The sequence below is a fragment of the Charadrius vociferus genome, unplaced genomic scaffold (assembly GCF_000708025.1).
Source record: "Charadrius vociferus isolate BGI_N301 unplaced genomic scaffold, ASM70802v2 scaffold498, whole genome shotgun sequence".
In the NCBI taxonomy this organism is placed as follows: domain Eukaryota; kingdom Metazoa; phylum Chordata; class Aves; order Charadriiformes; family Charadriidae; genus Charadrius; species Charadrius vociferus.
Genome location: NW_009649588.1, coordinates 2,665,716 through 2,678,170, shown reverse-complemented (window position 1 = coordinate 2,678,170; position 12,455 = coordinate 2,665,716). Strand labels below are relative to the sequence as shown.

Sequence of the window (12,455 nt, the reverse complement as noted above, 5' to 3'; positions counted from 1 at the left end):
AATCAGCAGACATCAGCTACTCGCTTGCGTCTCAGCCTGGAAATTGTCCTTCTTCCATCCCTTTGCTCAAGCTTTTGCTGCTAGAGGCAGGATAACAATCTGATCATCGGTACATGATGTTGTGAGTGCAAAAAATATGCATACAGCCTTCAGCACAGCTTCTAGCATGAAGAGAAGACAGCAAACAGAGAAAAAAACTGGGGGCTGTGGATACTGTTGTGGTAGGCTGGTCTCTACAGTGATCTCACAGACATCCACTGCATACAATGTAACGTAGAGCTGACTATATGGAATGATCCTTTGTCGGGAAAAGTAGCAAAAAAGTGCAAAAGTGACAGAAGCACTTTTCTTGTCCATACTGTTATCATCCATAGTGGGCTGCAAAAAACTCACCTCGGCCCTAGCCCAAGATTGGTGTTTTAACCTTTAATGTATACTTGCATCTGACAAAACAAACAGCATAACTTTCTGTCAAGTGTTAACAAGAAACGAAACTAGGTAGCCACATTTTTAGAAAAGTTTAAACTTTCTTCTCCAACACTGTGTTACAGCATTTATACCTACCCCTTACCGTGACCAGCTTATACTTGAATTACTATATTAACTTGAAATATATCTTGAGATTTAGTCTAGACTAATTTTAAGACTTACTGTTTTGATGACTTCTTCCTAAAAAAAGACTGAGTGTGTGGCATAAGACAAGCCTGCTCAAGATAAAGTTATTTTTAAATGCTCACTCTCTTGACTGGAGTGCAATAATTTGCATGAAGAAAAAGCAAATCTGGTTTTAATTTCATGATTTAAAAAAAAAAAACTAATTATGTTCTGGTGTTATATAAATTTTATATCTCATGGCAAAGAAACTGCAGATCTGAAGAGTAATCCACATTTCATTAGTTTGTGTATTCTGCCACAGAATATAATATTACGTTCTTAAATTAGTTGGAAGCCACACTGTGCTGCAGAGTATAAAAACAAAAGTGAGGGCTCAAGCTAGGTCAAGCATATTTTGTATAGGTCCATTAAAAATCTCATTCCATTAATATTAATAAAGATGTTGAGACACAAAAGTCCTTCAATTAACATATATTAGGCAGGCAGGCACAAGCATTCAAGTGATCCCACTGTGAACAGCAAGAATCCAGTCCTCAAAGAATAAAGCCATGAGTGTGCTGTGTACATAGTGGGGCAGCTAGAAATGCTAATGCCACAGAAGAGTGAAAAGGCAACGCCCTATTGTCTGTGCAAGTAAATATCACTTTATTGCCTCAGCTTCCTCTTCTATTAAGCAGGTTTGTGCTGGGCCTTGTTATTCCAGTAAGAATAACTGCAAGACCTATTATCTTTGCCATCAAACTTTTTTCTTTTACTATTTTTTGGCAGGAACTAGATGGGGAGCCACATATAAGATTCAGGAAAAGGATTTTCATCTGACTGTACAACTTGTTTGTAGATTTCCCTAGCTTATGAACTAACATTGTAAAAAGAAATTAACTTGCATGTTCCAGAAATTACTCTGGACAATAATGGTTCCCACGGTACTGAGCTTCAACCATCAAGACTCATTCACTTGCATATGACCTGATTATTTGACATTTCTTCACCCTCATTCTTAGTGACTTCCGAGCATGATAAATAATAAAAGGTTACTGATGTCAACCTATTATGAGCCAGGATGCTGTTCTCCTCTAACACACAGTAAAGCCAGTACTGAAGCTTAATTAATACATGTTTGTAAATTGTGCTGAGCTGCAAGGCATTAGGATTTCAGGTTTCTTCTGTAAATGTTTACCTCGAAGCTTTAGTCTATGCTCTACTGTCTGAACCAAAGATAAGTTCTGCTTCCATCAGCTATTCACATAGCTGGTCAAATCACTGTCAGAGCAAATCAATAGGAAATTCCTTTAGCATACTGTAATTTATGGTAGACCTGCAGCAACAGAATTGGGATTAAAACGGGATAAGAAAAGGCAAGAAAGAACCAACATTTCTGCTCCCAGTGACATGATCAAAAAGACAGAGGAAAACCTAGTTTGTAATGTAATTATCCATTAAAGTTCAATTCAGATATCATTTAAGAGCTAGTCAGAGCCTTCCTAACACAAAATGAGTGGGTTTTAGAAAAAAGATACTGAAGTCTGAGTTTCAGCTGATAAAACTCACTGTAGGTCCACTGCTAGTTCTCACTGCAGAGATAACTAAGATTAACCCCTTTCCTGCCAGCTCACTGAGAGAAGACCATTACAAAGCGAGGCACACAGAGCTAACAGCTTCTGTATGTGGTCAGGAGTCAAGTCAGAGGGAACACTTATGACGGCTAAAAAGGCTGCTGACTTCAATGGGGCTGCTGTCAGGTTATCACTGGACACCGCAACTTCCAAAACCAGAAAGCAGGTATTTTCTAAAAAGTCCCTGGAGAGCTATATATCTGTAAGTCAACAACATTACTTGTGCTCGGGAGAGAATTAAATCAGATGCAAATAGTTCTGAAATGGTGTTAAAGAATTGACCAATATATTATTGGCATCACAGTTCTGGATGCCTTTGTCTAGCGTAGCCACAGCTTTCATCTTGTCCCCATCCACGGACTGCAAATTTCAAAACCACAGACATTGAAAACAGTCTTTAGTCCTCCATCCTTCTCCCACTGCTTGCAGTAGTGGACAGCAGTCACAGTGATCAATCTACCATCTCTTTTGAAGAGTATGGGACATGCTGTGCATCAGAGACACAAACCCTTCCCTAAAAAGTTGCAAATTAGAAAACATTATCTTAAATCTCTTGTAGACTTAAACATAACTGTGACAAACAAAAACTGTAGGTGCCAAAATAACTGAAGGATTTACGGAGCTGGTAACAAACTCCCAGTGACCATCCAGACTGGTTACAATTGGGCAGCCTACGTTGAGTTAAAGTTCCCAACCAAGTACAAGTATGCAAATCACAAAGGTGTCACCATAATCAGGGCACTGGTTTTGCAGAGAGGCTAAGGAGAGAGTAAGATTGGGGGAAAAAGAAATGTTTAAGAACAGTTTTGATACCACTGTTTGCTCAAATTAAGTGGACTCTGTGTCAGGGCCAGGGCACAACCAAGATACTCCTGTGCTTCCCACTCCCTCTACTGCTGTGTGTCAGGTACAGAGCTCTAGGAGTGGGCTGCTTGAGTTGGACTAGAACTACAGTTTCACAGACTGTCATTGTGTTTTGGGTAAACAAAAGCCTCTACAGCCCAGGTCTGCAAACCTGGTATCTTCCTCAAACACTTCTGAAGTGCAGGAAGAAGGGGAAAAAGACAGAAATAAAACCTTGTTCAGGTTAATTATTAGTGACTGAAAGCTGCTATTAGTTATTAGAATCTGCCTCTAAAAAGAGAAGTTTTTCAGATGTTCAGCAGTTCACAGCTGTCCAGAAGAGAATATGTTGCATCTCACAGCAGAGATGGTATGGTCTAAATGAAAATAGTGGCGCTTAAAATAAAATTCCTCATTTACATCAAAGACATCCTGTTATGAAGAGGTCAAGTCTGTGCAGACAGGTCATCCTTTCCTGACCCTTATGAGGGCATTTGACTATAAGCTTCTCTCTAATGGACTAGGGAAAGTGTGGGAACTAAGCTTTTTGGAAAGACTTTGCTACAGCAAGAAAAATGCTGATGTTTTGAGTATAGACAGAGTCTACTAACTCCTTTAGAAGTTATGATAAGACTACTGCTTAACAAGAAAGGCCAGGATGAGTTGTCTATCTATGGACAAATGGACGGCGCTCTGGAATTGCTTTAAGGGTTTAAGCAGTAGTGCCTGCAACAGCCTGAAGTTTGGTCCAAAATACACTGACGAACAATCTCCATGTTCTTACTGCCAGCTGAGCAATAATAGAGCAAAAATGACTGAGAGCACCAGCTCCTGTGAGCACTCTTGCAAGCTCTTACATCCACAGCCCACTGTGTTCAGGCTGATGGAATTAAAGTGCTTTCAGTGACACAGTGTTTCTTCTTTGTATCTTCAAGGGTTCCAGGGTTTTTTTTAATATAAAAATCTGGAAGAAATGAAACCTCTATTACTTTTCTGGTCCAGCGGAAGCAGATTATTTCTCAATCATTAATCCTCTTTAATTCCATTTCTTAACCATCAGGAATCAGTAGGGTAAAAATACCTCTTTGCCTTGCAGAGCTCAAGCCAGAGTTAAACAGAAAGCTTATCAGACATATATGGAGAAGGGCAATAAATAATCTAATCACACAATTCATTCCCCATCAGCAGTCAGTTCAAGGCTGAGACCAGAAATTTTTTTTCTCCTATCGGTCTAGCATAATTTAAAATATCTTCAAGAATATGGCTTCTTCTCATTGTCACCTCATTTTCCTGTAAAGATTTTTCTTATTTTTACCTTTACCATATCATGGAGCGAATAATGGCAAAGTGTCTATCAACACAGTGGACAAAACGATGATCTTGTAAAACACAGTTTGTGTTTTATAAAGGATGAAGATATAATGGTGTGTGGATGTAAAGAAAGTCAAAGAACTTGTATGCCAGATGCTGTTCACATTGTGCTAGTCTAATGGCAGAAAATGTAGGATTTGTATACTGACTTGTGGATGGGCTAAAAATAGTTTTGAGAATGAGTCAAATCGTCAGTTCTGTACTTAGTTTCTCTTCAAGGTCCCACTGGGCCAAATTTTGTCCTATTTTTACAGCTGTGGGTTTCTAAAGGAACCTCACTGCGAACAGCAATTATTTTGTACTTTTACCAGCAGTCTGGCTCACTGATTTTGATGGGAGTTTGTCTGCATAAGAATCTTGGGATTTGTCTCAACATATTTAATTGGACTTAAAGTGTGAGCTCTAGGAATAAGAGGCTGTTGTTAGCATGAACTTAAATAATGCTAATACAGGGTGCAATTAAATGACTACAAAGAATGGGTACATGAGTTGCCTTGCCTACCTCTTAGGTGGCCAGACTGCGTTAAGAAGCTTTAATTTTGTGGCTTCTTTGATACTTTGAGCAAAGGCCTACCCTCAGACATGCACACACAACTTCCATTGAATTAATACATCTCCTGTTTATCTCTCAGTGTTACATCTAACCCTTTCTCCAGTCATAGACTCTTCTGACAGCTTGGTGAGTGTAACATGATTCATCCTCCCCTCCTCTTTCTCTTCCCTTGACTAGACACTAACAAACATAACAGAACTTGAGACAAGCGAAAGAGGCCCCTTATAATGAAAGATTCAATCACATCTTACCAAAAACAAAGGAGGGCACTAGCTAGTGCATGAAGCTGACTCCACTCCTTTAATTGAGGTACATAAATAGAAGGGAGAATGGCCCACATTCACCTCTAGTGTAAGCAGGTGCAGCCTCTCAGGCCTCCGTGCTAGTGCGTTTGCTTAGGGCTGAATTTGGCCCGAACAATAAAACTGTGTATCATACAGTTTTAAAGGACCTGATCTGTTCCACTGAACTGCACTGATTTTCTCTCTGACTCAAAATACACATGCATGTCTCCTCTGCAATGTAATGGTAGGAGAGTTCCTTTTTGTTGTACGTATGTTTCTTTCCTCTGGGCACACGGTTTGTACTTGCTGTGTACCCTCACCTGTCTCCTCCACCAAAAAGCAGCAACATCCCCACAAATTCTATATAATAAACTACTCATTCATTATGTTCACTATTTTCTATGTTGTGTATTGGACTATAGTGTAAATTTGTTCAACTTTGTAAGAGAGAGTTCTTGTTCGCAAGGGAAATGTGACTTCTGCTCCTAAATGCACAGTTATAAAATACTGTTAAGAATGTCTCTAGAACCCAGCTGGACTACTGACAACTCTGGGGTCCTCTTGTGTTCTGCCTGATTTACTGTGTGACTGTAAACAACTCACTTTATACAAGAGATTATGTATACATAGACCTAACATAAGCAGCCCATAAGGAGACAGAAAGGAGACAAAAACTAGCATATAGAGACAAACACCACAGTTTATACACAGACTAGGAAGACAGCAGTAAGGCTCTTAGAGACAATGCCATCATGAAAGTGGAGTTAAAGATGGTGTACCCACAATAGATATCTGTTTTTAATGCAGAGGAGACAGTACAACTTGTGGACGAGGCAAGAGGAATGAGGTAGGAATACAGATACAGCCACACTGAGTAAGTCCTAAAAACGGTTTCTTACTCTAAGAGTGGCCAGCACCATCACCTTCAGAAAAACTGAAACGCCCTGCATTCTGTGGATTTGGCATAGTCTGCCTCCCAATTAGATAGCTAAAGGCAATTATAAGTAATAATATATTATTAAATAGTGATAGTAATAAAAGCATGTACTTAGAATAAGTAAGAATTAGCTTGAGTCAGGAATTTGGAAAAACAATTGAATTTGGGAAGAATGAACAGCTTGAATTGAAAAATGTAAACAGAGGATGAAGCAGCAAGACAAACCAGTGGCCTGGGTATAACAGTTGGGACAGCACAAAGGATTCAAGGAAACTCCAAGAAGTCATGCTGGAGTAACAGAAGAGTTTTATTAAAAGTAATAATGAATATCAGTGGAGAAAGGAGTGAAATTTTTGCATTCATTTCTATTTGGGCAACATTAAGGTGATGCCAAAGAGAAAAACTTGGTTTGTATTTATTAACATAAATGAACTCGTTGACCCAAAGTCGCACGAGTTAAAAAAAACAAACACCCACCCCTGGGAGTGAAAATGTATTAACAAAATATATGAAAATGAAAAAAAAAATTATCACAACTTCTTTGGAGGGAATGTACACATTTTTCTGAAGGTGTACAAAGTACATCTGTCTTTTGAGCATTTTTGATAATATGACTGAGCAAGTCTGTGTGATGTACACATAAGCCTGGATTTGAATAAATCCATCATACTCTTTCATCATTAGGTAAGTATGATGCTGCTACTCAATGACTGATGGTGAAACACACACTTAGGAAGATCTAAACAAGATTTCTTGCATGCATGTTCACTTCATCAAAAAAAAAAAAAAAATTCACAGCTTTTCTTGCTGCGTAACAGATGCTCCAGCAAGTAAAGAATGCTGACTGAAGGAGGAAAGGGCAGAAGACAGATGAAAGCAAGTTTCCTGTTGAAAATCAAAGCATCCAAACACTTTGACGATAAAAAGGCAAGAGACAGTACTCGTAGAAAACTTGTACACATTCTCCTAAAATGCTAACTTGATGTATTACAGTACTTATTCCGATAAAGAGCATAGATCCAGCTTTGCATTCTGATGCATCAAGAAAATTCTGTTGACTGACGGAAACATTTGGTCTCAAATCAACAAATCAGCATAAAAATGTGGGGCCGTTCTGTCAACCAAGCTATTAAAACATGACTAAGATACACACATCTCTTAATAGATCTATACCAAAGCAACAAACTCTTGCTCCTTTCCAGTGTTAAGTTAAGGTCATCCTGCCTAACAAACCATTTCATATAGACTCTCTCAAAAGTCTACTCTGCAGGCAACGGCAGATAACAGACAGCTGAATGACTGAATACTCTAGGTCATCCAAAAAATTAGATCAAAGAGTCCCTGTAGTCTATTGAAATGCAATTGCTTCCAAATCACATTGTGGTGTTCCAGGCTTGAAAGAATGGGTCACTGCAGTTTTATTGTAGAGAAGCTATTGCTAATGAAAGGAACAATGGAAAGATTAGTGCTACCAACCATATAGAAGAAACAACACTTTCGGTTTAATTGCAGTGAACAAAGCAAATAGGAAAGAAGGGCAACCAAGTGACAAAAGTAGTTGGTGCAAAGAGGATATAGAAGCTATTCACAAGGTTCTCTTGATCAGAGCACAGCGTCCAGACTTAACATATGATTACTGAATTTGGATCACAGTAAAAAATGACGTGGTTGTCATTACAGACAGCTGACGACACGTTTTTAAGAAGGCAGACTGAGAGACTAAGAATCCTGTTGACGAGTTGCCTGGGATTCATTAGGTGCACTGAAATTAATAAATGGATAGGGAGAAAGGAACAATTACGCTTTATTTGTGATACCTACTCCGCAGGAGATTATTATAAGGTTTACTTCACTTACCAGTTTAAAATAACAATTTGCGGTGAAATCTATTGAACCGTGGAACTGATTAAAGAAAGAGAGAGATCCTAATTGGTGATAATGTAGGTGCTGAAAAAGGTTCTGCCATAATAAATTTTTTCATGCCACAATATTTATTCGCTTTTGATCAGTTTCTGGATCTTTTTTAAGTGAAGCTTACCAGTCATAACAAACTCTATGTCGAGACAGTGGTAAAAGATCCATTTCAGTCTCAGTTAAGATCACCACATTCTGTTTCTCTGTGACCTGAGGCAGACTTGAACCTTCCTTCTACAGACAAGACTTGACAAGCCCAGCTTCACTTAGCTCATAAAGCATGTTAAAAAACAAAACGTGACCAAACAGGGGTGATCACCCAAACTGTAACTGTTAGGTGTAGGTAGAGCACTTCTCTTAGAGGAAAAGACAAACACTGCAATAAGTGAAAACAGTTTTTTTCTGAATATGGTAAAAGCTAGCAGTTGTGAAAATGGAGCTTCCGCAGAAACAACTAAGCACGTCCGATATTAACAGTTCAGCACTACAAACACAACTTAAAAAACAAAGGAAAGCCACATTCCAGTTCCTGGCACCTGCTCTAAAGTTGCATTTGCAACTGTTCAAATGAACTATAAGACACTAATTCCTCTAACTTGCCGAGAAAAAAAGTAGAGCATTCAAAATATAATCCAGACTACTTCATCCAGCTACCAGTATTCAACAGCTCTTCCTAATGAACAGTCTTCTCAAGTCACTGATTACTATTTCAAAGGAAACACTGGATGTCTCAAGTGCTCCTTTTTTGGTCCCGTCACACAGTTTAATAGCCCTTATGGACAAGTACCTTTGCAAAACAGATTTCGAGAGGGTGACCCAACATATCCTCTGGACCTTAGTCAACCACAAAGCATACAGGAAGCTTCATAGACCTAACACTACTAAATGTCACTGCTTTAATCTGCATCCATAGGAGAGTGCTTTGCAAGTGCAATGACTTAAGCCTAAAAACATAAATAACTATTAATTCAGTAGATTATTCTTCCAAATTACATCAGTAAAAACTTCTCTACAGGCAAGGAGCACTAGCAAATGTATTTTGAAAAAAATCATTTATGAGTAATAATTTTTCATGAACTTGGATGACAGTCATAATTGGAAAATATGCAATGATAATATTTAACACATTCATAAGAGATCAACTAATCAAGAGTTATAAATGCGAATAAGGCTGGAATTGTCACAGGAATCAAAGGGAAATTGGTTCATAACTCCTGCTGAGCTAGGAAATTCACCCTTCCCTAAAGCAATTGACAAACCTAGGTACAAGATTTTTTCCTCACAAGCTTATGGATTGATTTTTTTTCTTTATTCATAGTAGTTCACAAAGGCAGGAAGAGCATTTACTGAAGAGCAAGCAAAAACATATAAACTATCACAAACTGTAACAAATGAAAATTGCTACAGGGTAATTACTAAGTCTACCAGCCAGTCTTCTGTTTTTTTTTTCCTGAAAGACTGCGATCAAAAACCACAAAGGATACTATAGAGTTCATTGGCTATAACTAAACCCTCTTCTGTTAAATGCAATAGCAACCAGTGGTATTAGGAAAATCACCAAACGGTATATGGTATCCTGAATATTATATGAATTACATACCTTTAGCTACTATCCCACGTATGAAAATACTTTTAATGCTGATTTGTTTTAAATAAACACTTACCAAGCCTACACATGTAGATATTGCTACCGAAGAGGTGCTATCATTCCTTATAAATCCCTGGTAGAAACACTGCTCAATTTCATGTTCCTGAGAATTTGAGACTCCATCTTTCCCAAGCACCTGGACAATAAAACTGTTGCTTAAAATGGTCGAAGGTTTAAGTTCTAAGTGAAGTTCCTGTCCAAATGCTGAAAATTTGTAGTGCAAGGAACTCTTTGAACTCTGAGTTGATCTCTTTCTCCTAGTACTGTGCAAAACATCATGTGAAATGTACGATCCACTGGAATCCACTTTGACAGGTGTCACAAATACATAATCTGTAACAATAGAAAGTTAGCCATCAGCTTTTGTATCCGACAAATAAGGCAAGTGTCATTCTAACATGGCAAGCTTCAGGCTTTCACTATGGCATGAAGCATTCCCTCATTTAGGGAATGGCCTGAAAGCTCTGCAGGCTATATGCGTATAGGCTTGACTGCGTAAATTCATCCCTGTAAGTCACACAGGCTCTCAAACAGTGTTTGTTTCCTTTCTGCCCCACTGAGAGGCACAGACTAACTAGCATAGCTGTGAACATTCCCACAATCACTCTTCTGAAGACATTTGTCATCACCAGCAGATCTGTAGATTTTCCCCTCCCCCTGTATTAAGTGCTGTCAAATGTGAAGGCCGCTCTGGTTTGAGAGTTTTTTTCCTTCCCTAAGAATGCAGCAAATATTATATCACTGTAGGGGTAACCATGACTGAGACTTTGTAGAACTGTACCACTTGTTCAAATGGATTAAAGGATTAATTTATTAATGCCTTAACTGAGTGAAACCTCATCCCTTTGTAGTGACTTGATTAGACTGGGTTTCAAATTGTAACTGACCTTCAGCAGAAAGAGATTACATCCTACCTAATAACCTTTAGCCAGCCATTGCTAATTGCATGTCAAAGAAGTTTATTGTTTTGGATAAAATACGTGAAAAATTACAAAACTATTTGTGACGAGAAGACTAAGATCTACTCACAACCACCTAAGAAGTGAAAAACTAGAGGCCATGATTCAGCTAGCTGCATAAGCAGGTGCCCAGCTTGAAGTACATTACCACTGCTGTTGATCCAGCCATACAGGGATTACTTGTATCTTGGAGGCTGGGTCTGAATTTTATCCGTTTGCTGAACTAGGACCTTTGCACCTATTCCTGGGTATAGGAGTAATTATGCTGAATAGAATGCTTCCCAATCCCATTTCATTTTTGAGCTGTATTTCTCTGTGAATACTTAAAGATGTCCACACACTTGACAGTAAAACAATTCACTCCTCTTCCTAAACTGAAATAACACTTAAAAAAGAAGAAAACCCCCTCCTTCTTGTGTTGTAACAGATGTTGCAAAAACTATCAATCTCTTTGCCTGAATAGGCTTTATTGGACGCACATTAAGCTGAAAACATAACCAGTGATAGGTTGTTTTCCTTAGCCAGTGGAAACAATACATCAAGAACTTTCACTTTCCTCGAGTGGTGTTAATCAACGGCAGAAGTTGAGGACGCTAAGCAGGCTGGTGGCCAAAAAATGCAAGCAGCTGCCGGAGAGAGGGAATCCCCCTGTGCGCAGACGATAGGGTGCAAGAGGGTTTTCCTTTCCTCGCCCTGGTGTGGTTCTCTATTGTACTTTGTTCCCACTCACACCCAATAAAAAGCATATACTGCACTTCAAACTTCCCAAAGTCATCAGCATCTAAGTGTTAGCCCCTGCAACCTGGGAACAAACAGCTCCTGAGCTCTCACCCACACAAGTCCTGTCTCTCCAGGTTTGTTTTCTCTTAGCCTGCATTGCATGGCTGCTTCCGCTCTCCCACCCAAATCTTCTCATTACTTTTGTTGCTTCCAAAACAGACACATGAGGTTTTGTTGTTGTGGCTACGTACACATTCATCTTTCTAATCGCACATGTAAATGTGGATGTATTTACCATCTCATTCATTTGCTTTGCTGTTACATATTGTTCCTTTCAGCTTTTGCACACAGGGCTTAACAAGTTAATCTCTGCCCATAGTTAGCTGTTTTACAGCAGCCAACTTGCTTTCACTTCATGTTCCCCCAACACTGTGGCTTCTTCCCTTTAAATGCTCAGTCCACCAAAAAATAAAAAAAAAAGCATCCATGCAAATGTTCATATACACAGACACAGAAAGAGCTATACAAACCATGATTCAATTCACTGATGCTGTCACTGGTTAAAGTTGCTGCATGAGACATGCAACAGAGGCAGCACAGCTGAAGGGTCTGCAAGAGAAAAAAAAAAAAAAAAAGAGAGAGAGAAAAGGAGTATTGGGCAAGATTTACTTGACAAGGGAAGGCAGAAAGACAAGGCACCAGAAAATGTGCAGTAACCTGGTATGAAAGCACACTAGGCGACTGCAAAAGAAAGTGCTCTCGACCTGCCTTTACAGTGCTTCCAAGCCACGGGAGAGCCGGGAATTGCATGGAGCTGCCGCCGAGAATCGCAACAGGTACAGTCCAGACGACCAGCAGGAGACAGTCCATGTTCCGCCGCGCACCTGGCGTGCTACCTGCTCCCCGAAGCGTGCGGCGGGCCGGCCCGGATCCCCCGCATGGTCACCTGGGCTCTGCCCCGCAGCGGCTCCGCCGGCCGGCTCGCAGCGCCGCGCCCC

The 12,455-nt window shown here is 39.5% G+C and overlaps 1 protein-coding gene across 1 annotated transcript in view; it reads right to left on the bottom strand.

The window, feature by feature from the left end:
* The window catches only part of ADAMTS18 (ADAM metallopeptidase with thrombospondin type 1 motif, 18), a 77,905-nt gene extending 65,848 nt beyond the window's left edge, over positions 1 to 12,057 (bottom strand). The window contains exons 1-2 of the mRNA XM_009890389.1: positions 11,988 to 12,057; positions 9,795 to 10,111 (exon numbers count right to left, since the gene is read on the bottom strand). Of these exons, the coding sequence (XP_009888691.1) occupies positions 9,795 to 10,111; positions 11,988 to 12,039 (369 nt within the window). The 5' untranslated portion in view covers positions 12,040 to 12,057. The remainder of the gene's footprint in view (positions 1 to 9,794; positions 10,112 to 11,987) is intronic.
* Between the last annotated feature and the right edge of the window lie 398 nt (positions 12,058 to 12,455).